This window comes from Bombus affinis, chromosome 1 (genome assembly GCF_024516045.1).
Source record: "Bombus affinis isolate iyBomAffi1 chromosome 1, iyBomAffi1.2, whole genome shotgun sequence".
In the NCBI taxonomy this organism is placed as follows: domain Eukaryota; kingdom Metazoa; phylum Arthropoda; class Insecta; order Hymenoptera; family Apidae; genus Bombus; species Bombus affinis.
In genome coordinates, this window is record NC_066344.1 from 1,708,747 (window position 1) to 1,733,864 (window position 25,118).

At 40.1% G+C, this 25,118-nt stretch overlaps 2 protein-coding genes across 6 annotated transcripts in view; one reads left to right on the forward strand and one right to left on the reverse strand.

Annotated features, from left to right (window-relative positions):
- The window catches only part of LOC126915950 (uncharacterized), a 196,747-nt gene that overhangs the window by 158,812 nt on the left and 12,817 nt on the right, over positions 1-25,118 (reverse strand). The window contains exon 1 of one of the 5 annotated variants that reach the window (XM_050721185.1): positions 9,964-10,071. The exons of 1 other annotated variant lie outside the window; for it this stretch is intronic. The gene's annotated coding sequence lies outside the window, so the exon portion shown is untranslated. Of the gene's footprint in view, positions 1-2,104; positions 2,122-2,144; positions 2,459-9,924; positions 10,072-25,118 lie in introns of those variants that run through there. 3 more of the 5 variants (XM_050721194.1, XM_050721204.1, XM_050721215.1) reach the window with 3 other exon arrangements.
- The window catches only part of LOC126915938 (dipeptidase 1-like), a 235,620-nt gene continuing 235,051 nt past the window's right edge, over positions 24,550-25,118 (forward strand). The window contains exon 1 of the mRNA XM_050721131.1: positions 24,550-25,060. Coding sequence (XP_050577088.1) covers positions 25,055-25,060 — 6 coding nt within the window. The 5' untranslated portion in view covers positions 24,550-25,054. The remainder of the gene's footprint in view (positions 25,061-25,118) is intronic.

The following is a 25,118-nucleotide window of genomic DNA, read 5'->3' on the forward strand; positions in this document are numbered from 1 at the left end:
ATCACGATGAAATATTATATAATTTGCATAAGAAGAGATAAGAGTAACGCAAAATTCGTAACGCATTACGCAACCTACGTGAAAGTAAGAATACACAAATAAAATGCAATTAAACTTGAGAAAAATGCTCAATGCGTAAAAATATCCTATTTTAAGATGATCGGATACCTCGATATCACAAGAGAAACCTAAAATCGCACGATCGGAACGTGTTGTCCTTTGCCTCGAAAGGAATTGTCGGAGAAGATTTCCGCGAATTTAAACCGTACGCAAGAGTGGATTTGCAAACGGAGGGGAAATCCTAGTATCAAAGAGGAATCGTAGTCTCCTTCATCCCACGAAGATTTCCGCCTCTTTCGTGCTTCTCGCGATACGTTATGTCGTGTAACATCGTGCAGCCACTCCTGTCGTGAGCCGACAAAGTCCCCGATTTTTGCTGGCCCAGATCTTAAAGGTGAGCGCGAAAACTGGTAGCCAGCAACTCGAACTGGAAACGAACGACTGGCGCGAATGTTCTTGCACAACCTCTCTCGGATTTATCGAAGAAAACCGCGTCAGTTTCCCGCGCCGGAGCATGTTTTACCGTATTGTAATGCGAACGAACGATTTATTCGAAATTTTAATCTTTATACGTATCGATATAATATGCTTCGTGTACGTTTCGTGCATTACAATTACTTCGAGTATCGAGATTTTATCGGAAATTACCTTAATTGGTTGCTAAAGGAAAAATCAACGCCAATTGCACCGGAATGAAATTCGCAACATTGTGTTGCGATACGAGGCGTAATTGAAGACACGATTAGCAGACAAGCAAAACAACATCGATCGATTACCCAACGGTTAAACACTGATTTAAACGGATTTAATCACGAAGATTTCATCTGTTGCGATAAAATATTCGTTTTACACGATCAAACAACGTGGTCAATTTTTGCCAAGCAGCATCGTTCGCCTTTCATTGAACCGCACGATGGAAATCACGGTCGAACGATTAGCAACGATAACCAGCCTAATTCCTCCGCGTGGCCTGTAAACCAATCGATCATCTGCAGCCAATCAGATTTCGCGTAACTGGTGCTTGACCAAACAAATTATTTCCCCCCGATTACAGCCACGTACATCGCGCCCCCGCAACGATCATCCGGCGCGTCTAATTCAGTTGAATCGTTCGATTAAATTGCACGCAAATCGCGAACCGCGATCGAGGTTTTCAGCCCACCGTCATTTCGAACAATTTCCTTCGTGGTCGCGTTACGCTGCGATCCAACGGCTGAGTCCGTGGTGTTGATGCAGTGTCATCAGGATAGCGGCGAAAGAGTTATGCCTCGTTTAACATCCAACGAACTGACTATTAGCGGCACAATGCCCGTCATCAATTGGTCGTGACGGCCTACGTTTAGCATCGCGCGTCTTTCTCGCCGTTTAATCGCCGTTGGTTTAAAGTTGGTCGAAAGATCATCGAGAAAAGTGTCGAAGAACAGGTGGTTTAGGTGTTTCGGTTTACGTTTTACAATAACGATGGGGAATTTACGGTTACACAAAGTGTAGAACGATAGAAAATTTACGATTGCACAAAGGATGGAACAGTTGGTACGATAAGCGGATGATGTTATGCGTCGAACGAAATAAATCTTTTAAGAGAGTCTTCATAGAGTCTTTGTTCTCAAAGAGGAAGTAAATTTGGAATATTCCCATGATTTTCAAAGAAATGTCGCTCGTGACGCTTACATATATCGATTTCATATTATCAAGGTCGTCGATCTTACGTGTGTACTATAAGTCGCTCAAAATGCGATATCATTTTTAATTGCAAAGACAAGAATCGTAGAACATCGTAGCATCGACGTGGATCGTACTTGAACATACACGCGCATATACACGCCAATAAAGATATTTATCTGTCTAAATAATCTGTCTAAAAGAAAGAAGAAAAACAAATCATCGTACGAAAAAGCGATCACGTCCTACGAACTATCCAATTAAGCACCACTTTTCTAACAATCACCTATCCAAACTCCTCTTCAAAAATCACAAGTCGCGCTCCGCGTGAGTCGAACGATCGAAGCTGCGTTGCCGGAATTCTCTCATTACATCTATTTACATTTCGACGCCGTTCCTCTAAATCTTCGCGTCGCACATACCACTGGCAAGATGTTTCTCGTGGCAAGATTTCCGGACCACGGTGAGACGTTGGCGGCGCGAGGCAATCGAATCACCGTGCAGGCAAATCGAATCGGAAACACGCGGGACCGGAAGACGTCGCAGACGGCGACGGAGGCTACGATCACCGTGATTTCTCGTCTACCTTCGGGATTCCCAGTGTCATCGGCACCGTGTTTCCGTTTCAGTATCCGACAAGCGTACGTTCAACGTCACACGTGACACTGAATGACACGCGAACGAACACGGTCGATCGTTTCCTGTACAGAGCTTGGCTCCAGATGGAGGTCTACCGAGACACTGACGACTGCTCTCGCCACGAGGACATTCCCCGATTCTCAGGTGAACCGACGAGAGAGAAACCAGAAGACAGAGGGAGAAGGAGAGGAGAAAGAAAGGATCGCCGTTCCCGATCGTACCTTCCACTCTTTCTCGGACGCACCTTCTGCCCCGCACGTACGTCCGTCTCTGTTTAACTCGCGCGAGATTTTCACGATTTTCTCCTTTCTCCGTTCCGCCGTTACGGTCCCATACCACGAAGACACGTGGGAGAGGGAGAGAGTGAGAGGTTACCGTGAATGATTCCGCGGAGGCTTGGCTGCCGCTGTTGCCTCATGCGCGCGTAAAATTTGTATCGGGGAATAATTGCCGGTTTTAACGGTGACGCGATGATCTTCGCGATTGCGAAGGTTGCGCGTGCAATTCTGGTCGTTGATTCGTTTCGCGTGGGTGACGTGTGTGCGAGAGAAAATCGTAACGTTAAAGTCCTCCGTTTCTCATATATGGTGGCAAAGCGAAGAGAAGAGTAATAAGGTAAACGAGGGTCATTAACATCTCTTTTTTTTTTATTAATCGATTGATCGTACAGTTTGCTTGTCGCGTGTATATCTACGTATATCGTAGCAAATGCGCGATAAACTTCCTTCCTCGGCCATGACTTGCTGGCAAAATTTCGAATTGCCCGTTCGTGCGTTCAGATGTGTGCTATCGCACATGGTATGTACTAAGTATGTGCAAAATTTGAACTAAATAGCCGACCCAAGCATGCGCTCTTCTCGTAGAATCCTAGCATTCCATTTTCCAGTATATAATGCTAATAATGACAATCACGTTTCACGTACGTTCGTAACGTCTAGTGAGAAGCGTAAAGAAATTAATCGGACTGGTTTCAAAGCCACCATTGAACAGGGATTAGAAAACCAATCTGATATATCGAGGTTCTCAAAATTTCATGTTACGAAAATATTTACCACCTGTTTCGTCTTCCATCGGTATTTCTAATTTCAAGTTTGTCCTACGACGAACAGGTTCTACGTTCTCTTCGTCAGGACACCGTGATCGCATCCGTTTCGTTGAAACGAACAGACGATTTCACAAGACAACCGAATTGTTGCGTTTGAAAATATTGATTTTGGCGTTAATAACGAACGAAGGCACACGTAAATGAACCAAACGACCGATCATTAAGCGAATCAGATATACAACGCTAGCTGATTGCCATAGCATAATTTACGATTTGCGAAACAATCCTGGCAACATTCTGAACCTATCGATCGATAGACATGCATCGAACGAACGATTCGAAGATTTCTAAGCTTTCGACAAATATGTCGATTCGTCGATTCCAACAATGTTTATCTACGTATGTTTCTTAAAGTCGCTTAAAACGCGAATTAATAAATTCCGACAAGGAGCTCGTTACACGATCGTTCGTAATTAATGGTCGTTAAGGCGGTACAAATAAGCGTGTTCGTAGAAAACGCAAAGACGACCTTTGCCGTTAATTTCGTTTGCACAATTGCGATTCGCCAAAGGAAGTAGGCTCCTTTTTCCGATGCAACAACATTCTTGTTGCGAGATGACCTGAAATACCGCACCTTCGCTGGAATCTACCTCGCGGGGCATTACGTCGCACGGTTGGATTCTTGGCGGAATGCTCTTTGGTAATCGTATTCGAACGTAGATTCACGATCTAGCACGATTTCTAAAATTAGTCAAAAAATAGAAAATGTCAAGATGCAGATTGCTCGAAGTGTTTGTAATTCCTCGAATGGTATTTCAACGTTTCACATTTTACATTTTTATTATCGTTTTTGTTTCATTTGATTTGAAATTCAAGTGTAACCGATTAAAAACGCTTCGTTATACGCATACTTATTGCAACATTTTTGCGAAATTTACGATCTTTGATCTACGGTATAACTATTCGCGGAGAAACCTCGCGAAAGATTATCTCGGTTACTTCGGTTCTTACTATAAAACCTATCTGGAAACTTGAGCACTTTCAACGGCAGAATAACGTAGAAGGTTCGTAACTGTAAAACCAATGATTCGAATTAGGTCTGGATTATGTTACGTTTCTGCATTTTACGAGTCTTTTGTCTACGAACGAGTCTACGACGAGCCCTAAATGCAAGACCGTATCTTAATTAACGTAAATTTTAGCACAAGACTCGGAGATTGAAGTATAAAATAGGAGAATATATGCCGGAAAAAGTAACCAGAGAATCTACCATTTCGAATTAACCATCCACGATAAAATCCTTCAAAAATATACCTACTCGTTTTGTAGCTTATCTGAATTTCGGCTACTGTTTACCAAACTCGTTTCAATTCGCGATAAAGCTAAACATAAATTTGATTCTTAATGGAACATCGATAAGGACTCGGAGCGGATATTCGGATAAAATCTACCGCGTGGTCGAAACAGTACGACCCGTAATAAAGCCAAAGAAATTTATTCAACAATTTCTGTCGTAACATAGGACCTTGATACAAAATTCGACGCGAACTTCGCCGTACAGACGATGGACTCGAACGCGTAAAAAGTTGCAGTCGCTTAGATAAGCGACTCGGTTAATTAAATCGGGAACCTCCGGACCGGTTTCCCTTTCAAGAAATCAAGATCACGCTTTCTCCGCCCGGGAGCGGCTACTAACCTTGGCGTATCCGTTTCCTGGACGAAAGTTCCGATACGGAGAGTATCGCTTCTTCGACGGCCGGATGCAGTTGCAAAGTATAAATTGCGAAGCGGCTGCGACAATTAACGAGGCAAGACAACCACGACGATAGTTACACTGGCGAGCCTATTAACGTGACACTGTACCTTCGACCCACCTGGAGCCGTTCTCTTCGAGTCAGCGCACAATCGCCGCACCTGAGATCACCATTAACTTCGAGAATGACTATACCGGTGCTTAAGCTCCTTTTAAAAACGGCACGAGTATGTAATAAAGTATCGCGAGTACCGAAATGTAAATAAGTAAGGAGGATGCGAATAGACGCGAGAAAAATGCGTTTACGCGCTATACATGTATATATAGTGGGGAGTTTCAGAAGTTCGGTGGTTTCCTCGTTATCGATTTTCTATGAAGCATCGTTTCTTACGTGTTAGAAACGTTAGTTGAGAATTTTATCGAACAACAGATTGCGGATTTTCATGGCAATTCGCACTTTTTCCAACAAAATTACAGAAATATTAAAGAATACATCAAAATGGAGATTTCTCACGTATCTCATTCCTCTCATTACTCTGGATATTTTGTATACTTCGACGTACTACGATGCGCGTACATTCTATACGTTTGCGAAGTCGAGTGTGTCTATTTTATAAAGATGTTAGTGGCAATTGAAAAGTCAAATTCTCTATGAATTTCGTAGAACCAGAAATATTAAATCGCTTTATTCGCTAGCACGAAATGTAAAGACGCGAAAGTTACATTCAACGGCTACGAGGCATTAAGAAAAATCAAAGAAATAACAAGGCGGTAGAAACTACATCGAAAACTATCTATTGACCAGCGACGAATCTCGTCGATTCGATTAATCTCAAATATCTCAAACCGTGTTCTCATCGAAGACACTCGTGCACACTCGTTTACGATGACAAAACGAACAAACCGAGCGACAAATTTAATCGACAGCAACACGAGCAACGGGTAGGTATGCATACGTTAAAATGGTAAAATCGATCGTGCATTTAACAGCAGAGATACCGGTCTAGGTATCCGGGAGTCGTCGTTTCTTGCAGAAGAAGGACGTCTCGCTTTACCGGCAAGTAATTCGAACGGCGAGGTCGCATGATTGAATTCGTAGCAGGGGTTTGGGATGGTTCGCGATTACTCTGCAGGATTCGACAGAGAGTGGTCGATCGAGTGCGAGGCATTTAAATAATTCCCTAAAGTTTTATCGGGCGATGAAGGTCGGGCGGCGAGTTCGGCTGGATGGAGAAGGAAAGAGGCGGATTTAGTTCCCCTGGTCGAAGATACTCGGACGGAAAGTTGGGCAAAGCGACGATAATTGAGAATCGGGAAGGGTATTCGATGTTAACACCCTCTTCGCGAATTTACCATCGGTTCTGTCTCGAATAATAAGAGTAGCTCTGGCAGTCGACTTCGGAAATCAATAAACACCGACGTGGCCCTGCGAAGCTTTTAGATTGCAGCGGACGAAGTGAAATGGCTCGAGTAGATTAAACAATCGAAAAACTGATTCGGAAACGTCCAACTGACCAATAGAGCATGACCGTCCACGTTCCGATAAATCCCTTTATCATCTCCCGTTTTTGGGCCTATTTCCATCGATGAAACGGTATCTCTCCCTCTCTCTCTCTCTCTCTCTCTCTCTCTCTCTATATATATATATATATATATATATATATATATGTATATGTTTTTTTATTTTTTTTTTTCATTCTTTGGCTTTTCCTTTCCCATTTTTTAATATTCGGTTCACGTAAAATGGATAAAATGGTCGGATGAAATTCACCGTTTTGTCGCATATTTTTACAAAACACCGCATCGCTCTCCGATAGTTTGTTGGTGTATCGATGCATGTAACATGCGCGGATAAATATATTCCGTAAAGAGAACTCTACTCTATACGTTTCATCGTTCTATTAACTGGCGTCAGGGATGATCTGACGCCAATTTGATGATCAAAATGAGAAATATCAAAGAGCGAATTATTGGCCAATTTTTTTACTAACGTTCTATCGTACTCGATGTAATTCGATTTTAGAATGATTAGTGAAATTTGACAGAGAGTCGATTCGCGCTGATCGTAAAAATGTAGTTTTATCGATGGTATCGTTGAATAAACGCGAGCCCGAGAAACGTTCTCCGAGTAAACTAATCGTACATAATTCAACGTGATTCGTTGCAGGCGTCGTTGAATATTTAAAATCTGCGATACGTCTGAGAAGCATCGTTCCGTCTATCGCGGCCGAGAAAAATGGCACGATGCAAACGAGATTCTCCTTCTTCTGGAAATCTACGGATATTTTTGCTCGCAAGATTCGTTTAACGCGTGAAATATGTTTTTCCAGCGAAGGAAAATGGAGGAGGGAAACTGTTTTTCAAGGCGCGTTCGGATTCGCCCGCCACGAAGCGGAAGAAAAAATAATGAAACCAGGTCGCACGACGTACAGAAACGGAAAGAATTTCAAAACGCGATGCGTCACACCCCGTGACACGTAATAGACGCAAAAGAAATGAAGCTGCACGCTAGAGTAACGCGGCAGTCGAGCATTCGAGCAAAAAGAATTCATAGGTTCGCGAGAAATGTCCCATTACCGTTCTTTCTCGCCTTTTCCTTTTTTATTGTTCGTTCGCTTGGTTCTCTCAATCATTGCCTTGACTGTTCATTAACCCTTTGTGCCGCGAAACCAACGACATACGTAGGACTTTTAATTCTTTTTCCAACCCCCGCCTCTCTCTCTCTCTCTCTCTCTCTCTCCTTCATCAATTCTTTGCCCCACACTGTTGGACACAGGCTGTCCTGTTACTTCTGCCCCCGGAAAATAACCCGGGCTTTGTGCGGCTGACGTTTCTGCAATTTTTCAGTTGCATTCTCCGACTGGACGCTAACTCCCGACGACAAATAAGGCGTCAAGAATGTAAAAATGTAGGATATCAGATGGTCAAACAGGAAAAAATTGCGAGACGCGACGGAGAAGCTTTCTACAAATTGGGACGCGAACTGAGAGATTCGTTGCATGTTTTTGTCCCATATCTGTTCTTAAATTTACTATACACAATTCTTTTTGAAACATTTCTTCGCGTTTATATTGTTTTCGGTGCCAGTTGTTTACTCTTGCTTTTAGCCGATGGAGCGTGTTTTGTCATTTTAGGAACAAGTATATCCAATAGATATAACGTAATAATAGTTGTATATTTTCGTTAATTATTTATTCGCACGCTTATCTTATAACTGATTATTGAAAGTAATTGAATTCGATTTAGACGAATGGTAACGATCAAGCAAACAAAAAGAAAATTCAAGCGTTAATTGAACTACAGCGATACGACGACGGAAGAATGAAAAACGGAATAATTTAATAATGCGGAGAATAATGACACAACTAAACAAGGATGTGTGTGTTGACAGTTTGTAATAATGTTCTCGTTTCTTTGCAAATATCTCGATATCATCGTACATCGAACGCTTAATCAAATTGAAATTTTAATAAAAATTCGATGATCGAATAAATTTTCACAGCTAAGGTTACTCACGAGCTGCTTTCAAAACACATATTTTCGAGCAACAGTTCGCTTACGGCATCCGCGAATGCTCCGTTTTTAGGAGGAAGAAAGGAAACATAGTTTTTAATATCGTATTCCCAAACGAGACGTTAAAGATCGAATTTTTAAAACGATGCCAACGAGAAAAGCGTGTTCCGTCTGATACAGACACTTTTGCGCAACCAGCACCACAAGCTTTTATAATGGAATAAATAAGTAACCGGAGTTTCTGTTTCCGCGTCAGACTGGCATTTTAATTTCCTCGAGAGATATTTCATCTTTCTGCTCTTCCTTCTATTTGCCACCTAACCGTTCGCCTTTCTGCGCTTCTAAGGTTTTCCCGTCTTCGTGTTTTTCTCGTCACAGCAAGAATCTGCCCCGCGGCGTTATTCCACAAGAAGTACCATTTCACCTTCCCATTTAATTACACGTAATTTCGTGTTCCAATCGAAATAAAATTAAGAAGCAAAAGAGAAAAAAAAATCGGCGCCTTATACGAATTACGTAATTATAGGATGAAATTGATACGAGAATATCGAATAAAGCGGTATTGCTGGACTATTTAATTCTGAGAAACCTTTTACCCGGTTTCATTATGCAAATTAAGTGCACGGCAGTCGAGCGAACGTTGCGCCGCCGTCAATATTAGTCCAGTGTCGAACAACATCGTAAACCAAAGTTCTATGTTGATTGGAAACTGATACAAAACAAATTAAACGGGCTAATCTATTGTCATCGTCAACAGACACTGTGTGTTCATATCGAAATCAAAACGACAGCGTATCGCTTCTCTTCTCTCGATTTTGAAAACTTCAAAATTTCGGTATTCGCAAACTGTTCCCGCTTCGCGCGATAAATCGCACAAAGTAGACTTCGAATTTTTATAGGAAACTCGAAGGTACAAAAGTGCACACGGTGCGTGTAATACGCGATTTCTATTTAAATTTCATTTCTTTACACATGTTACGGCCGTCCGTGAGGAGACGCGATCGCGAGGAAAAGCGACAGCGAGAGGCGTAAATTGTCGCTACGATTCTCGATACGATTCTGATAATCGACGCCGCGAATCGGTCGTTCTCCTGTTTCGATTAGGATAACAGAGGTAGTTCGAACGATCGTCACACTGAATTAACGGGGTTTATGTAAACTTGTATATTTAACAATATGCAAAATTATAATGAACACGTCACAAATGATTTAACGATGATACAATTAGTTTGTTACTGTAATTCGACCCAACTTTGTGATATTTCTCCATGTATTCGTTTGACTAAGCTACCTCGATTTTATTCCTTCGAACCTCTCGATGCATTCGGTTTGAATCCTCATTTGCCACTGACTGCCCTTCGATTTTGTCCTTCTCTGGGAGACGACCCCCACCACGCTCGGGTCTCGCAAACGTTCGCGCCTATGATCACGTATGCCACCTTTTTTGTGTAGATAAAATAACGGTTCGAAGGCGAATCGATGTTTCTAGAACTCGCTGTTTGGCAACAACTACGCGTTTATCGCTACTTTGTGTATATTTCGACGGTCATGTAAGACGATCTGTCTGCGACACTGTAGTACCAAGGCAGACGGTTAGGAACACGGCCTATAGTGAGCCTCGGGGCGTAACAACATATGTTCATGAAAATATAAAAACGTATAAAAATCCACGGTCTATCGATAAGATTTTATCGTGATTAAATTCTAAAAGCGAAGGATGCGCGTTACACGTTCGAGTAATGGACCAGTTAGTTGCTACGAGAACAAATTTCGGGTGATTTCGCGTGAAACGAGCGGCAGTCGTATTTGAAACCGCAATCTTGTTGGAAGTCTGGAAAAAGGAAACCCTCTTGCCCACTGCCCTCGTTTCTTTGTCTCCGGGGTTAGGTTCGCGGAGAAATTACAGGAATCACGAGATTTCCACGGATACTCGTAAGATTCAAAAGGGAACGTCGCTTCTTCGCTATTGAAATAGCTTCTCGCGAGAACGTCTCGCTGGTTACGCGACACTCGGTTCCTGAAAGTCGCGTATCCTTTCTTCCATATTGCTTCCGAATATTAAACTGGTTATGAAAAATGTCTGTACATAAATACGAAACTTTTACGATTTATTATCGTAGTATTAATAAAATGTATGCCTTAACATCGCCACTATCGTTCTGCCGTTTCATCGATATTTCTCAATTAAGGGAAACAGATTATTTCGTCGTCTGAGATAATTATATCCAGGATATGCTCATTTATTTATCCAAGTATCCATTTCTGTAATAGATCATTAAACACGAATTAATCTTCCGCTGGTGTCACCGAGTTATAAACGATAATAGCAATTTGGAGTAAATTTAATAAGACGTCAGAATTTCCTAGTGACCCCGAAGATACTTAATTTTTTGTAATCGTTTTAGTTCGTATCTACTTGGTTGTTGAAGTTTAATTAAAATTGATCTGCTACGACGGAAAAATATTAGCTGAGGATTAAAAGTACATTATCGCATTCATTCGCTCATAGTGCAATATCATTCGTCTTCGTAAGCCCTTAATCCTTTGTCAAAGTAAATTTCTGACGAACGATCGAAAATTGTCGATCACGCGATAAGAACAACCTATAAATAAGGTACAAATCTCTCTATAGACGATAGATATTCGATCGTACTGCGAAATTTTACTCGTATCCCTGTAAACGTGATACGAAAAATATTCGTTCGCTAGTGTCAGAGTAAAAATCGTTGCATACCGTGGAGTGAAACGGAAATATTATTACATGTAAATTTATACCGAATTAATCGCTACACGGTCGTCCTGGTCCAGACTCCATTTTCCCTTTTCCGACACAATCCGTCCCCTATATGCATATATGCATGTTATATGAATAACGAATAATACGGAGATATTTATCACCTAGTGGTGAGATGATTCCAATGCTGCGGCATTTATTCAAGCAGGCCAATACGCGGCAGACTAGAGGGCTGATTAATTAACGACTCCTGCGCATTCATGCTGTGACATTTCGTTATGCGTACGCGCTTTGTTACGCGGTTATTGCAGCACGCTAATTCATCTGATCAGCCATTTATTAGGTGTACATGCGGATAACGTAATTCCCGTGGGTATAGTGACGTAAGCAAACACAGAGAGCCCTTTGCTACCGTCAAAACGTCGTTTATCGGTTAGGTTAATGAGAGATTCTTCGAAGGTTTCCATATACGCGACGCGTGAATTCGGTATGCGAACGACAGTTGCTCGATAACGTGACGTTTTCGAGTAAATGGAATTTACCTGCCGACTGACGAATTTCGTCGTGTAATAATTCTGTACTACGAAGTTTCATCGATTTGAACTCATTTTTTTTTTATTTTCATACGGAATACAGCGTGTACAAAATTCCTGTATCGAAATCAACTTTGTTATTAGCAAAAGAAATTGCGTGAACCAGGCTGTATCTATTAGATACTTTCGTAACGAAAAAATAAGAGAAACAGAAGTAAAAAATTCTATTTTAGTATTTAAGATAGCAAGAAGGCGAAACCTCGATTTTTCCCTATCTTCCCTGGTAGAGTGGGTGAAGCCACAAAATACCTGATCTAATTTAACAAAGATAACATCGAAAACGATAAAGTTCTTCTGTTCTGCTGTATCCAAGCTTCTTGCAAACAGCCCGCGCCATATCTTTCCTGGTAATATACGCAGATATCATTTTTCTTCAACAATTTTTGTTTTTTCCCTGTTGAGGATTGTTCTAACTTCGAAGTAAGATCGTCTTTCTTTTCGCTCTGAAAGTAGCGAGTAATTCATTTTTATATTCAAGAGATACCGGTTTTTCCATTTACGTAACTTTTTGTTTATAACTAGATGCGAAGACGACAATGACCAACAACAATTTTTCACATACAATGTGATTAGAAGCTCTTAATAAATATTGTCATATAATTTACCTACCAATTATCAAAACACGGTAGTACAGCTTCAAATGCGATCGAATATAAGATAGAAATACTTGAAAATACGATAAATTCCAAAAACTACAATAAAATACAATAAATCGATGATTCATTAAGACTTATGTCGTTTACAGCAAGATGCTGTCGATACAAACTTCAATACGGCAGAAAACAATTTCCTAACGATCATAGGACTTTTTAAATTAATATCAAAATATTAATTACGATATAGTGTTTTACCTAGGTATGCGATTTTGCATAGGTTTCCCTTACATGTAGTATTTTGACATCCATTTTATTTTATTAGGAAATAATAAAGGTTTATTTATGTAATATATATAATTTGACAAATAAAGAAGATTTATCGATGTAAATTACCTTCAGAATGTTCTTTTTCGAGATTAATGTCAGGCAAAGCAAAGTAAAAACTGAAGAGAGCGTTCGAAATTTCAAATTCAATTAAAACATATTAATTTGTGAAAATTAAAATTGCCAACTCATCAATTTCTAAAAATCTGAACGTGTAACAAACACTGAAATCAAATAGAAAAATGATTGATAAGAAACATGTGAGAATTAAATAATATTTTCTTCTAAGTAACACAACGTAGAAAGGACAGAAAATAATAGAAAATAATTTTATTCGACTATTATGTGTCTCCTGTTGATCTTGTCTGTGTACGTTCTTTTAGAAAATAGTTTTATCGACACAGTTCTTGTCTCATACTTGTATAACATTCAAGATCACTCGGTAATCTAATCAAGTCTACTCAGCTCTTAGGTCAAGCAACAACAATCACCGCGAGCGTAGTAACCATTTTAGGGGAAAGTTTAAAATGCAGGGTAATCCTCGAAAGACGCGTACTCGGACGAAATTGACTGTTACACCGAATGTTTAAGAGACGAGCTTGTAAAACAGTAACTACATTCGTATTTATATACGAATCTAATGGAACCAGATTAGTTAATGGCAACTGTAAAACAGAAGATAAAATCCCGTCGTTGGAGACTCTCCTTTGAGGATTTATTTTCTACTCAAAGGTAGAGTAAAGGTTGTGTATAGGTCTACTAAAGGTTGTGTATATGTATGTAGTAACTTAAATGGATCTTAGAGGAAAGGACAAGTAATGATGTTTTGGTTTAACAAATGACATTCAAAACAACGAATTGATTACAATATTGTCGTACGTCTTATTATCATACTCAGCTCTCGACTTCCCGATTCACACTCTCCGGCTTCCGCACTCGCTCCACTGTACGACTTCTCAAATAAACTAACACCCCATGGGCTAGCATCCCTTTGTCTTCTCTTAGCCCCACCAGGCATGTATTCCGCGAAAGCCCGTGGCCAGGGTCACGTAGGCCTTTCTTACGAAACTATTCACTTGAAGGACCGACGACGCATTGATGGACCCGACAGCGTCTCGGCTCTCGACATTGTTTATGGTTCGACCGATATCTTAGGCCTTTCGTCCACGATACTACATGTATGTGCTTTTAACATTTCGCCACTTCGGGTAGATTTCACGATTCTGTGATTTCCAAAGAATCGAAATTTCAAATATATACTGCGTCCCACGTATGAAAATGATGTATTTTATGTGGAAAATCTTTGTTGCTGAAAATAAATTTAAAAGATACAGATGAAATACTAGAGTTCAGAATGTAAAATATAATACATAGGTACGAACATCATCGTTTTCATATTTACAATTTATTTATAGTATCGGCATGAAATTAAATTTGCTATATTTGACTTGCAAATAAATGCAACGAAAATTTGTCATTCTCGGTGTAGTATGTAGATTTTAAAATAATTTAATTTACCAATTAATTTTATTTATCGATGCGGTAAATTTCGATTTTAATCTTTAACGCGACCACTTTATCAAGAAATTCTTGCAAATAGGAAAAGTATCTAAAGTTCAGCACGGCAGCCTGCAATGCTCAATTTTCATTGTGCGAATAGATTCGATTTCGATCTATCAATAAGTTTCGTCTTCGCTCAACGACTTAATCTCCTGTCGCGTATTTCTTGGACATTGTGGTTCTAGGAGAAGCACAACCAAAAGATCCATCTCTCTATCGCGAAATTCTCCAAGTTCACCGATCAGTCTGTTAACGACCAGGTCTTATAAAATAACGACTTATCTTGCGGCTGATCTCTCTTAAAAATAAAGCGAATTGAGAAAATACATTAGAAATTTCGAAACCTAATTAAACAGCTTTTTGAAAAAGGGTGTACATCGGGAGATCGTTAATTGCGCAAAGCGAGCAGGAAATTTTAATTCTACCTTTTTAACGATAGCTACGTTCGAATTGATAATTACAACGGCACCGAAGCAACTTTGTTCCTTCTTACATTTACAATATAAGTACAAACTTTCTCATACAACTTTAAGTTAAAATTTCAAATACGATTCTCTCATTCATTACTGCGTAAGTAGCTACTATCGCGTTCAATTTATACAAAAAAACACAATCTTCGTTTCAACGTAACTGTAATTAAAGAAGTAACTATTTCAAGAATATAATTACACCCTACTGTTCCTATCTCACGTTTTGATGCTTTCAGTTCGTCATTCAGACATAAAGCCAACATTGAACGTTGTCTCGCGTTTTCCCCCCGGAGCACCGTAACAAAATCTCAAAGAAAATTTCTCCCTTAGGAAACGTCGTTTTATCTTCCACGCATCTCGGTATTTCTCGATGAACTCTGACGCGATACGAGAAGCATTCGTCGAATCCGATTTCCAAACGAAACATTAAGCATCGATATTCGATGTTCGTCATATTCTCCATATACGCTAAAACGTTATATATATATATATATATATATATATATATATATTATATATAGAAAAAGAGAGAGACTGAGAGAGTCACGATACCACAAGCCGGTGTATTTGATGGATGAGGATGTTTATGGGGACCTAGGCGCACGAAATAAGAGTAATCTATGAAAATTGACGATCAGAGTAGGAGGTTGGAAGGCCGCAAGAGATCTCGCCTCCTCTTCTGCACCCTCTTTCGCAGTCATCCCTTACAGCATCGTTGGTTGTTCCATATCTTGGAGATTGCACGAATAAAAGGATCTCGATTCCGCGTCACGTGCCATTATCTTGGAATTCTTTTTTCCTCGAGAGAAGGAATCGTCTTCGAAGGAGAAAATCGCGCGTCGCGGAACATATCGGGCTCCTGCACCGATGGTAATTGTCGTTTTGATTAAATCGGTCTCCTTCCGCCAGGAAATCGACCTTTTATTTCGAACAGTCGATAAGGTGGTTTCGATACGTGTAGCTCAACGGCTGTCGTCACTTTCATCTGACGAGTTTAAAGATATTTCTCCTTTTCTTGTTTTTTTTTTTCTTTTTTTGACAGGGCAGTTAAAACGTAAGTGTCACGGGAAGTAAGAGACGATATTTATCAGTCAATTTCAATTTATAAATAAACCAGAAAGGTAGATAAGATTTAGAAGGTCGTTAAAGTCTCCTTCTCTTTAAGAGCGCATCTCTTTAATAATCACAATATTCTCCAATTCAAATCCATTTCCTGTAGTGTTGAAATTCTTAATGCAGCATTTCATTTTTCAACTCTCAACATCTTCAAACTCCAATATTCGATGATCTTGTATTCTCCATGAAATCCCTAGTGCTATGTGTTAGATAATTTATCTTAGTTTTCCAGGACTAGCACTAGATAGAACTATGATCGTAAACGTTAACTAAATCGTCAGACAAATAAAATTAATTAATTCAATGTGCGTTTCTTCACCATCTATTTTCCACCTGAATTTGTAAAGGTGGTGAGCCTTGAAGATTCACAGCCTTCGAGTGATAAACGACGTAAACGTTGAAATTAACAGAAACGTGTTTCTTGTTTCTATTGGAAATCACTACTGACATTTACATCGTTTATCTTCACGATTTTTATTATACTATAGACTGAGAATCATAATGGTACAAGTCTGCGGTAATTAAAGGAAGAAAGAGGAAAGGAAAGGAAGTATTCATTGGGGATACGCTAATGGGCTCATCAGTAAGGCCATCTAGCAGGATAGTAGAAGCCAGGACAAAGGATGAATTTTGAATGAATTAGAAAAGTGTTTAAGCGTACATTTTCCTAATAGCGAATACAGAAACGTTGCTACAGGTGAACATTGCAGCTGCGTAGTCAACTAAGTTGCAACTTCTTTCCTCTGCCAAGATATATTTTCGTAACTTTAATAAATAGACAAAATTCGTTGTAACGATAAATGCAAAACTTCATCTCAACTAAAGTAACACGGAGCGCTGACTTACACGACCATAATTTCTAGAAAGCATATTCACTTATTTCGTTAATTACATAAAATAAAATACATACATAAAAATAAGAAAATACATAAAATATGGAAATCTTACTAAATCGGTTTACTCTTTCGATGGAACAAACACGATTACGATTAGCTTACGACGAGACAAAATTATTTCACCCATGATCCACGATGAAACGAAAGAAAGAACAAATAAGACGTGGCTTAAAAATATCCCGCTTATACGCCAAAATAACACCAGCTCCGAAATGAAATTATGTTTGCACGTGATATTTCCAGCGGCGAAGTTCTTCATACCATAAGTCCATTACAGCAAAGCCAGCACGAGAAAAAGAACGATATCCCGCAGAGTCTTTCCTCTTTTTCTAGCGATTCGAAGAGAAAACGAGTACCATTAATCGTACGGGTGGAAAAAAAGGCGTGGAAGGGCAGGGGAGTCGCTCTTACAGTCCCGCAAGCGGCAAAACCTTGCCACGAAGGGACAGAATGGTACGAAATGACACCAAGATCCTGAAAAGCGTCGAAAAAGTGGATAGAACAAGAGAACTGTGTGGCGCGTTGTCACGGCACCATCGAGGTCACCGCAGACAAATAGGCTTGCGTCACTTTTAAAATGTCCTTCCGGCTTGACAGACGCGAACAGAGGGTGGAATGCACGGTGCACCGCAGCCACCCTTCGAATCACGCTCGAATCTCTTCCACCTTCGCTTCCGGAGAAGCGTCTTTCTCTCGTTCCCCGGACAGATAAACGAATAGCAGAGACCAGAGTGCTTGTGAATCATCCTAATTTTCCGTCTTGTGAACCTACTCGGTCACGCATACGAGGATCACACGGAGTTGATGTAGTAGTATGTGAAATATGGCGATCCGGATGGCACCCGGAAAGTAGGAAAAATGAGCCGAGATCAATCGCGATAAAATAGAGTAATGCGCGTTTCGTTCCGTTGCTTGATAGGTGTAAAAATTGCCGCAAGAAAGAATCGGATAAAAATGTTTGTATATCGATCTGCGGGAAATTTGGTATTTATTTTAATGAAAATTACGAATGCGATGTATCGATGTTAGAGAACGAATGACAATACATTTAGAAGAGTAGTTTAGTAAGAACGGTTCTCGCTGGTCGTATCTGACAATAATCGAGATGCAATGATCTTAAAATAGGAACGATACAATCCTGGCATATAATAAGAAAGTTTAAAATTGATATATTATATATAATTGTATATCAGCAATAGCGATTGTCGTGCTAAAGAATTATGTAGAGTGCATGTAGTATATCGTTACGAACACCAAATGGATTTTCTGGAAAATGTAGAAATAGCTTGGTCACTTCCAAACAAAAATACCAACCAGACCGAATAATTAGGTAATTTTTAAACTTTTGAATTTTCTTCTACTCGCTATATAATGTTTAGTCATTGGCATAATGTTTCAGTTATTTTCCATGATAAGAATAACAGAAAGAAAGTGGCAACGATTGATCTTTCTTTCCCATTCTCTAGATAGATGGATAAATGGGTATTCTCGAATATTCTCTGGTCCTCGATCATCGCCATCGCCGATCTGCCAAGACGGCGGATAAAGGAAAATGGAGTTTACGAAACTATCGTCCGGATGAGATAGAGACTAAATCATGCTTCCACACATACCACAACCATTTGTCATTAAAAGAAATTCGAACAACGATCTTTGTTCCAACTTCGGACATCTCTTGATTACGCTTCGATCGTTAATAACGAAAGAAAAGGATTTCATCGCTATCTGCCATATTTTCATGTATTTTTGATTACTAGCCGGATAACCAGGGAACAACGATGTTACTAATTTTCCATGGCTATTAGCAATTCTCCAAGAACCGGTGCACCATACTAACCTTAATGAAATAAAATTTCCTCGATAAAATCTCAGACGTGCAGAATCCTAAATATCGAATTCGAAATCATCGTGACTGGATATGAAATAATACTGGATATGAAAATTCAAACGTAAAATTTGGAAACGGAGAGTTCCAAAGTAGAAAAACGCAATGGCACTGGACCAAAGTGGCGCGACTCAAAAATTATGAAAACTCAGATTGCATGATTGCGGAATCGTCCAATTCAAATATGAATAACTACTATGAAGTAGTAGGACATGAACCAACGTAATACGGCGGTCATGGATCATGATCATGCTACGAACCACTCCGAGGATATTGGACCCACCGACAGAACCGCGAAGAAACTAGAACAACGACTTGAAGCGTAACGGGGTCATTATACATATGCAAGAAAAATATCAGTTCCCTGGACCACGCCTAGCAAAGCCATGGTGTAGTTGGATCTTTCCCAGCAGTACATCCGCATTACTAAAGTACTCTCGAAATTTTTGGACCACTCATGATGCAGAAACACGCGATCGCATGAAACGGGTAATGACTACGCACAGTGGGATCCTAAGATCACTGATTATTAAACCATATAGTAAAGAAATACCACTACGTACGATGGAATTCATACATCATTGATTATTAGACCATGAATGAGATAGAAACATATGATCGCGTGAAATAAGTACGACTACATACGGTCGTTCTCATGAAGTCATTCATTATTGGACCACTCGTGAAACAGAAACGTATGATCACATGGAACACATAAAGATCCCTAAGACATTGATTATTGATATTGGACACATATGAACCACGTAAGACTACAGACACCAGGATCATATTAGGTCATCGATCAGCGGATCACACGTAAGAAGACACAAAAGATTACACGCAACAGTCCTGAAATCTATAATAGGATTCCAACTACTGATGTATGGTTTGATTTCGAGGTTGCTAAGGCATGTCTAGTAACAGCAAGAAAGATAAACCACCAATCTACCCAAAGCCTAAGCTTTAAAGCCGAAGAGCTGCCAGCACCCGACCCGAAGACGTGATCCAACAACCACGTAATCCTAATAGACTCGGTCTTGCGACTCCATGATCCTGCAAGGCGTGATCTTACTATCCCATGACCCTGATAGACGTAGTCTAACGATTCTGTAATCCCGATAGGTGTGATCCGATGTCTCTGTGATTATACTGACACGAAAAGATCGAAGTGCTACTAGCAATGAATCTGGAAACGCTGTGACTACTCTTAGACCGCAAAGTTTTACCGAGATTGTGGCGAAAAGACATAATTCAGCGATTCTGTGAATTTATGATACTAGATATAATTTAGTAACCATGAGGTTTGAGTAAGAACCACGTTATCATGCTAGGCTCCTTTCTACTGAGAGTATAACCTAACAATCACGAGGACCCATTACGTATGATTCTATGACTCGACGATTCTACTATGAGTGGTTCGTTGATAATATGACGTAGTAACCAGGAGATGTTCTGGCTCTGGAGTTCTACTAATTGTAAGAGCGATCCAACGACTCTCAATTTCTACCAACTATGATCCAAATGGCGCTGTAGCATTCTATTTCTTGCGTTCTTATAACTATTATTGCGCCATAGATGTAGATAATCTTGGTTTTCTTGGATATCAAGAAGCGTAAGAAAAGCTAGAAGATGTAAAAGGATTAGAGATCACGTGTCTGATATCATTGTAGCGCGCATATTATTCCACATTGAGTATTTGGGAAGTTATACCGACTGCAATTTAAATAATATCGATCTACTTCAGTTAATAATAGCGTGGCATATTTTATTGCTAGCTTTTTATGCGTCGCGTCTCAACGCAAACGAGTAACATGCCCAACTAATAAAAAGAGACCGAAGTTCGTGGCAATTGCAAAATTCCATCGTTATTTGGGTTACTGCTTCGACGTGTAAACGGTATATCGATCGAGTATGTGTGCGCACTTTTTGAGAAGAGAGAATTGAAACGCATGCAGGGATTTCGGGTTGAACGAGGCGCATAAAGAAGATATTTGAAAAAGCAAATGGCGCTTGTTGCGAGCTCGTTCCAACCAGTTACGCGGTTATCGATTGGAACCTTGAACGTTCGATCTCCCGATTTTTTAGCGTTCCCTTTCGAATGACCGGAAATAAATTTGTTTACACATGGCTGGTTTACACATCTATCGGCGATATTATCCAACCAAATATTTTCTCCGTTTAATTTCTTTGCTCAATTCGTATTCACGGGTTTTCACTTAATTCGAGATGTTCATGTAAATTCACATTTTTATGAACACAACTGAAGCTACTTAATACAATAACATAATTTTATTCTATAAATATAACAACGAATACTTCATTTTGCACATTTCGTATGTTACGTTCGGTATAACTTTGCACATTTTCCAGAAATACACGAACGTTCACAGTCTAATTCCAAGATATGTTATTTCAAGATAAAATTTATTTTACTCTTCAGATATACAATTCCGTCATATTTCGGTGAATTAAAATTTTCCATAAGTCTATAGACGTACACTATCTACAGAATAGTCAGTCATTCGTAATTTTTTATTTTATTAAGTTTCATCCACGCTATCGCGATATTCTTGTAAATTCCGAAGTATGAGAGAAGACACACGATAGCTATATCACGCTATTTAATTGAAAGTTACGCGTATCCCGTTAGCTAATGTTTCAACATCCGCCCTCGATATGTAATTTTAGCCTGACGAACATCTTTAATTATCAACATACAAGAGATTGCTTATCAAGCAACCGAGGCTTGAATTCCTCTGGTGTCTCAAACGTCGTTCAACCATCCCAGATCCGCACTACCTCGCTGTTAAATATTAAATAGCAGCGAGATGCAGACACAATGAAAGCACGCTCGTCTACCAAAGCAGTCGCGCGGAATTAGTCATTAGACGGGATAGACGCAAAATCTGAAGACAGAAATCTCCTCGTTGTCGACGTGTACTCAATTTGGTATCACCCGAGACAACGAAATTCGTGTTTCGAACGAAATTAATTAAATCTCGCAAATTGGTCGAAGAGACTTCTTCGCGTGCAATTAGGTGTGACGTGGACAAACGACGTATCGTCATTACGATTTCAGGTGGCACTCTGTAAATTGGCAGATTTATATTTCTCAAAATAAAACATAATCGTAGAGTCTCGTTAGCGTGAAGTCGCAGTGATGCCACATAATATGTTTGTACCGAGCCTAATATCTTTAACGAAATCATAACGAATATAAATAATATCTAACGAAATCATCGTTCGTAGATATATTTGGTTGGAAACTAAGTGACTGCGCATTTTGTCATTAGGTGTTATTGACCAAATCCGCAATCACTTAGTTGCCAAGCCAATAGATCGATGCACTGTATTATTGAAAATATAAATTTGCTCAGTCGCACAAAGTTACCAATCATCTTTCGTTTAATTCACAAAATTCAACAATAAATATTCGGCGTTCGAAACGTGTATCGACGAGGCTATTTTTTCGTTTTTGTAATAACTATAGCATCGAAAAGAATTTTATTAAGAAAGAAAAAGAAACGTTTCAGAACGTATTATATCTGTTATAAAACAACGATTTTCTTCTCTTTCAAAGCAGTGTAGCATCGTATAATTGATCGAAGTATAGAATCTCGAAAGACTATTGCACACAACGATGGCTATTGGCACGGTGACATATGTACATGTATTTGTACGCAATGCATCATTAGAAACATAAACTTGGCCAATCGTACAACGTGACCAATGCGAAACTGCGACAACGTCGGATCATTTGCCTGTACCGAACTTTAAAGCTTCTTGCGGTCAATTATCGAACAATAATTGTTCCTGACTAACCACAAACTCATCACTCGAGCTTACATTCGAGTCGAGTCGGGTCATGATAAAAATTCGACGAATCAAATGTCCCGAAAGGACTGACGAAACTTTTAATAATTATTATAAATAGCGCTCTAGCGCGATTTAATGCGTTCAAAGGGGCGATACGTGACTGGATCCCTGGAATTATGTAATGACTCGCGGAGAACAGTGAATTTTCGTGAGGGTGGATTCGCGTGAAACGCGTTTCTATGAATTTTAGAGAGAATGTTGAAAATAATACTGTAAGACGTTTAATATAGATAAATACATAACTTAATTTACTTTCACTTGTAATTAAACAAGATTTTATATTAAATTTAATTTAAGTGTTGCCAGACGTTATCAGCAGCAGAAAAAGAAAAAAGTTTAAACGAGATCGCGACGCGTAAATGACGAAGGCAAGTGTCGCTCGTAATTACGCGAGATTCACGTACAAGTCGTCCGACGTGCACGCTCGAGACTTAATAATATACAGCATAATGAGAATTTCAAGCGAACGCATCCCGCTAAAGAAGTAATAATTAACGCGCGGCTGATATAATCTTGGCATTTCAAGATCATGGTCCATTTCGTGTTAAAAGAGATTTCAAATGAAACGTGATCGTTAGACGTAATTCAAATCCTCTAACGTTTGAAATTCTACAAATATAAATCCTCAAATTTATGCGTCGTTTAAACCACAAATTAATTGCTTCAATTCAATTGCGAGATTATATAAAGCCTAATCCGAGGGACGGAAATGATCGCAACTTGGAAAAAGATGCTAAAAAGTGCTATACGGCGTTTTTATTCAAACTGAAACGCAACCGTATGCATCGATCGAGGCAGTACTTCCGCTTACTCGACTCGAGTACTTATGCAAGATGTTCCCGCTAAAACACGTTAAAGTCACGTCGCGGTTATTCGAAGCGAATTGTTTAGCTTAATCGGCAGTTTCTCTGTACATCGGCCAACTTTCTTCTTTCCTCTGCCACCCTTTCGATCGCACCCGCGTTTAAAAGTATCCTCGTTGTTCTGTTCGACCGCGAGAAAAACCTTATCGGTGACCTGTACTCGCGATGCCCAATTGGCGGAAAATCTGTGTATTTTTCTTCTAGGCCACGTATCTCGTCGTATGTCACGCGTGTATTTTACTAAACAAATGCCATAATCGCGAGTACAACGCGGAAAAAATGAAATCGCGAACACGAAAATAGGGACAAAGGCAAGCAGGAGACGCGTATATACCGTGAAAAGTGTCGTACGTTTCATAATCTTTAGAGACGTCCTATTTTCAAACCATGTTTCAAAGCAGATGTCAAAAAAGAGAAACGCGTTTCACGACCATCAAACAATAACGTCCTTCTTCTTCTGTCTCATTTTTTCCCGCTCGCCAAAACATATGCCCTGCACAGAGGCGCATAACCAGCGACATTTCTTAGCATTTTCAAAGCTGACAAATGCTTCGTTTCACCTGTACCTTCCAAATCTAATTTCACAGATGGATCAAAGCGCTTTGTAAATCTTCTAAACGGGCGAGAACGTTTCTTAATTAACCGACGTTCGCGTTCTATCTGTGAAACAGCATACTCAAAGAGCCAATGCTCAGCAAAGGTTCGCGTTAATCCACACAGATGTTGGAACAGATAGAAGTGGAGACAAAGGGTGAATGGTTGGTCGGCGTAACAAAAACTCATTGTGAACGCGGCCAAGTGGCAATGGAGGTTAGAAGCGAGTGTAACGGAGGGCGCAGCAGCATTTTTCGCGGTGATACGCCGAAGAAATTCAGGGGCATCGGGAGCCTCACATGGGAGGGTTTTGGAGGCTGAGTAGGGAGCTTGCGCCTAGCCAGGCCGACTGGTTCGAGCTTGCGAGCTTGCGAGCATTCGAGCAGCAGCCAGTCGCCGGCTGCCGGGCCACGACCTCGCATCTCGTCTGGCTCGTACTACCTCTCATATCGAGACGTCGCGAACCACGCTTCTTCTATTCTTCTCGTATTTTATCTTCGAGTGTTTCGTCGTACAAACTTAACCACACGAGTTCAAACGTCGACGCAGTTCGTCCCATCGTCGCGTATCGGTTTTTCCTTCCTCTTCCTTTCCTCGTTGCGTCCAACGTCCCAATGTGACGAACTTTCGACAAAAGTTTTCTCCAATCGCGAAACAAAATATTTCGCCTAACAGTGTGAAAGTGAAACACGCAATCTCGGACAGAGTGAAGAAGAGGGTCGTTTCGGTTCAAGTGTCGATCGGTTCACGGAAGTTCTTCGTTGAGGACCAATCGTTGTTTCGGCATGGCGAATGGGTGACAAGCACGAGACTCGTGATCCGCCGCGGGTTGTAGGTGTTTTTCAGCAACGGGGGAACCATGTGAGGCTACGACCATGAGGGTGAGCATCCTTATACCGTTATTTATAAACTTTACGTTACACGGGTCAGATTTTGCCT